We start from the raw sequence: 4,517 nt of genomic DNA on the forward strand, positions 1-4,517 counted from the left end.
GTTGGGATAGTTTTCAAATAAACCTCATATTCAGAATACATGGAACAGCTGAGATGTTAATAGCACACACTCAACTCACCAGGACAGAGTCAAGGTCAAACTTATTCTTCAAGCAAAGGAGTTAGTCTTTTTTGCTTATGACAATGTGTTTTTTTTTTTTACTGGAATTCTCATTTTGATTTCTGTAGGCATATTTTGTTTCTTAAATCTTTATTAATCTACATGGTAATTTTTGGTTTATACTTCGATACTTCACAATTATTTGATATTTTCAGATGAAAAGTAATGAAACTCAGAGCACTCCCGCCAGGTAGGTAAATATTATACTAATTTTAGAGATGACTAAAGCGAGGCCCAGAGAAGTTTACATTGACTTGTCTAAAGTCACGCAGAGCCCTCTGCTGGAACATTGTGTAGGAGTCCTCATTTCAGTTCCAGTTTCTACACACTATAACATTCTCCCTTCTCAGAAGCTAATCCAATAGGTCTAACCCATCTCCCCAAGAACTCCATTAATGATTGTGCCCTTGCTCCTGAAACTTTTGTGCAAAAGGGCCAGTGTAGACAGCTAAGATTTGTTTTGCGCAAAAAAGCCCTTATCGCGAAAATGGAGATCGGGGCTTCTTTGCACAAAAGCGCGTCTAGATTGGCCACAGACGCTCTTCCGCAAAAGCACAAACAAAAAAGCAAAAGACGTGCTTTTCTGAAAATGCTTTTAACGGAAAACTTTTCCTTTAAAAGCATTTCCGGAAAATCATGCCAGTCTAGACGTAGCCCAGGAGTTGAGGCTTTCAGAAAACACCAGACAAACAGATGGTTAATAAAGTCATAAGAGTTTGTAACACTGGAGAACAACACACCAACCAGCATGAGAGTTCATGAAGTAGGGACCAGTGGCACAGAGTAGTGGAAGGAACCATCTGTGAATGTAGTTGCAACTTCAAGGGGTCTCAAGAGTTTCTTCTAACCGGATCTTCATGAGCTGCAAAGGTGTGGGGTGTGGAAGGGGCTCACTCCCTGTACATGCTTCAGGGCCACAAAGCCCTCAGACTAGATGGGATATTTTCATGGAGTTTCCAGTCTTGCTGCTTTTTTTGTCCAATATATGTATTACATTTTCATGACTCCGTTATCACTCAGAATTCTGAATAAACTTCCTAAACTGATGTCTCACCAAGTTAAACATTCATAACACAGAAACTGAATGAAAAATAAATATTCAACTAGTAGCCATATTAATAAAGGAGCATTTAAAATGGGAGTTTCCAAAACTGTCTAACACATTTTGATGACATTTCTAAACACCACTTCATTCTGCAGGCATGGATATGTTTGCATTGTCATGGAAACAAATCTAAAAGCAGCTCATGCTGGAAAAAAAAATCCAAGTTTAAAGTGTGATTGTGGGGGGGGGGGGGGAAGCTAGAGGGGTGATATCTTTCTGTGTGCATGTGAAATGGACATAATGTGATGCTGCTTTCTCTGGGTAGAAGGGTTTTTATTATTATTATTTAGTTTTTCACTGAGATTTCCATTAACCCAAGGGCTACTTTTTATACATACAAGGTTGAAAGTGATCAACATACATGTATAAACTAAACAAGTACAGAGATGTATAAACTCTTCTATCAACTGCTTTAGAAAAATAGAAAATTGCAAGACTACCTCTAATGAGAGCGGAACCTCTGTTACCCCATGAATCATATTTTTCTTTGTATGAATGTCGTTATTCATGGAAAAGTAACTACACCAGCATTTAATTTTTGATCCAATAACACATTATTTTCTAATTTGGCTAAACCGAAACATCAAATGCCAAAGGACTAAAATGCTTTCTAACCATAGTTTCAATAGCAGCTTGATAGGTATGTAAGGCATGCAGATCATTTCCTGCCAAGGCTGAGAAACATGGGTAGGTCTGAGATAATAGTGCTAGTGTGCTTGAAGAAGAACAAAGTTGTTAATGTTGTAGTTAGTTGCATTTTGGGGTAGGGGGCTTGTGGCTTCCTTCAAACCATCCCAGGTGCTTCCTGTGGCCTGACTCTCTCAGCTCTGAACAACAGAGGGATCAATAGGAGACAGGATAGGGATTTCCAGAGCATCACAATCATCGGTAAGGAACGCTAAGTCCTAGGGAAAGAAGAGCAAAGATCAGTGTTATAAATGGGCAGTGAGGAGGCTGACAGCAGTGGAAAATATCAAGATGCTTAGGGCCTGACCCAACTCCACTGAAGCCAATGGCAGCTGGATTTGTCTAGAAGCAGATGTAATAGTAGCAATGTACATACCCTTCTGCAGAAAGAGATCATGATGGTGTAGAGGCTCCGAATCTTTTCCTTCAGAGCACTCACTTGCGGCACTCTTTGGCATGCAGGGTATGCCACAAAGTTACGGAGTTTTGCCAACACGCAATAATTCTGCAAGGCATGGAAAAAGGGATTTGTGAAACTTTGGCTGCAGTACTGGAGGGATTACACCACTGGTCAGACACTCTCGATTATTTCCCCTCATGGAAATTGACAACTCCCAACTCCATTCATACATGTTTTTAAACAACCCATGTATTATGCAAAAAAAAAAATCAGTATTTCATAACAAGGCTGTCTGCTCCATCTTTGTTGATAGCATGGCCCCTCCCCCTCACACCGCTCTTCAGTTTGATAACATCACTGGCTTTTGACATACTTTTGTAGAAGACAATGCCAGCATAACCCTCTGGAGTCAATGGAATCCTATGTAGGAGAATTTGGCCTATTCCTTCAATAAGAGCATGTCAGTTTGTTATAATATACACTAACCAAGCGCTCTCTGTCATAATTTGCCTACCTCTTCACTTGACGGTAGCATAAGGGTCAAGTGGAACTGTGTTCACAGTGCTTTACTAATTTCACCACATTGCTGTAAAGTGGGTGAATAAATTATTACTGTCTCCATTTGTAAAACACGGAAACTGAGGCACTGAAGTTAAATGATACTTTGCACTTGCAGTGAGTCAGTGGCAAAGCCGGGCATAGAACAAAGGAGTTATTGGATCTTAGTCCTTCACTGACTTCATTAGATTTTGCTGCCTGCAGCAACATTTTTGTCCCCTTCCATCCTTCCCCCCCCAATTTCTTGTGAGGAAAAGATACCAAGGTGCATTCTACTGCATAGCTCCCGATCTTGAGGTGCTTGCACAAAAGAAGGACTCACACCTCCTTTGTGGGGAATGGACATGGCTTTTTTATTATGGCTGCCATTCTTTTGCCTCCTATGGAAAACTTTCAGATAGCTCAAGGCGTGACAACTGATTAAAAAGAGAAATGCAGCAGTGCAATTCTCCTCTTCAGTTCATTAGATTAGCAATGGGTATGAGCTACACATAACACACCCAGAACAAAGACAAAATGGTCTTGATTCTGCTTTTGACCCCTGAACTATTCTCATGCATTCTCATATAGATGGTACTTGCTGGTAAAATTGCATTAAAACAAATTTATATGCAAATTGTTAAAAAATGATTATTTAATCACTTCCAAAATTTTAAAGAAGAAAAATTTCAGACCCCCCTCCCACAATTTTAAATTAAAAAACATAAACAATGAATGATCCTGAAGCACCTTAGAGAGTAACCAAAAATGTAGATGGTATCATGAGCTTTTGTGGTCATAACCCACGTCTTCAGGTGAAACAGATAATTGTAAGTGTCATTCTACAGTGCAGCTTTTCATTGTTTCTAGTTAAACTTTCAAAAATAGCTTCAATCCATATTCCACATGTATCTCACTTGCCCTGTTTTCAGTAGCTGCTTTTAATTCACAGTTGTAAAAACAAGAGTACAGTAGTGTAAACTTACATGTATGTCCAAGTAGAGCGTGGGCAGCATCTCCACACAGGGGTCCTGTAGTAAAGAATAGAGACCATTGCAATTTTTGTCTCTAGGGAGATTTGTTTCAAAAGCAACAATCAAAGTATCAACTCACCACAGGTTCAGTGTTCTGTAAACTCTTAAATGATGTCATGATTTCTTTGCTCAGAGACAGAATCCTTGAGTAGCATGTTGGAGGAGCTGAACTAGCCAACAGAAAAACAGAGAGCAGCACAGACAAACACAGCAGCATCTTCATTATGGAGAATATGTCAATAAATGCTAATGGTTACACAACGACTGATAGGTTTCGGTGGAGTCTAAGTTTGACAAGTGGACTTCCCACCTTAAATAGGCTCTTGTATCAATGAAAAGAATGTTTGGGGTTGGTCCAAACAGCGGCTCACTGCTGGTTTTAAATTTCCTGCCAACCTGGGAGCCAAAGCTGCTAGCACTTTTTTTTTTTTTTTTTTTTTTTTTTTTTTTTTTTTTTTTGCCCTGGAGCAGGGAAAGGAGGGAGTGAGGATAACCAAACAAACATAACTGGTACACTTTATCCCCTAGAGAAAACAACCTGGGAACCCTCTAAAAGAGAAAACAAGTATGTGTAATAAGCAACACAGGATTACTGTGGAGTTGCAGAATCCCCTCCTGCAACCATTTAGGCACA

The 4,517-nt window shown here is 39.6% G+C and overlaps 1 protein-coding gene across 1 annotated transcript; it reads right to left on the reverse strand.

The window, feature by feature from the left end:
• Positions 1-207: 207 nt before the first annotated feature.
• CYTL1 (cytokine like 1) lies at positions 208-4,215 on the reverse strand. Its single transcript, XM_075929171.1, has 4 exons — positions 3,963-4,215; positions 3,836-3,880; positions 2,289-2,417; positions 208-2,130 (listed from the first exon to the last, which is right to left on the reverse strand). Exons 1-4 carry the CDS (start codon positions 4,104-4,106, stop codon positions 2,047-2,049), a joined length of 402 nt encoding a protein of 133 aa, XP_075785286.1. The 5' UTR covers positions 4,107-4,215; the 3' UTR covers positions 208-2,046.
• Between the last annotated feature and the right edge of the window lie 302 nt (positions 4,216-4,517).

Source organism: Pelodiscus sinensis, chromosome 5 (genome assembly GCF_049634645.1).
Source record: "Pelodiscus sinensis isolate JC-2024 chromosome 5, ASM4963464v1, whole genome shotgun sequence".
Taxonomy (NCBI): Eukaryota; Metazoa; Chordata; order Testudines; family Trionychidae; genus Pelodiscus; species Pelodiscus sinensis.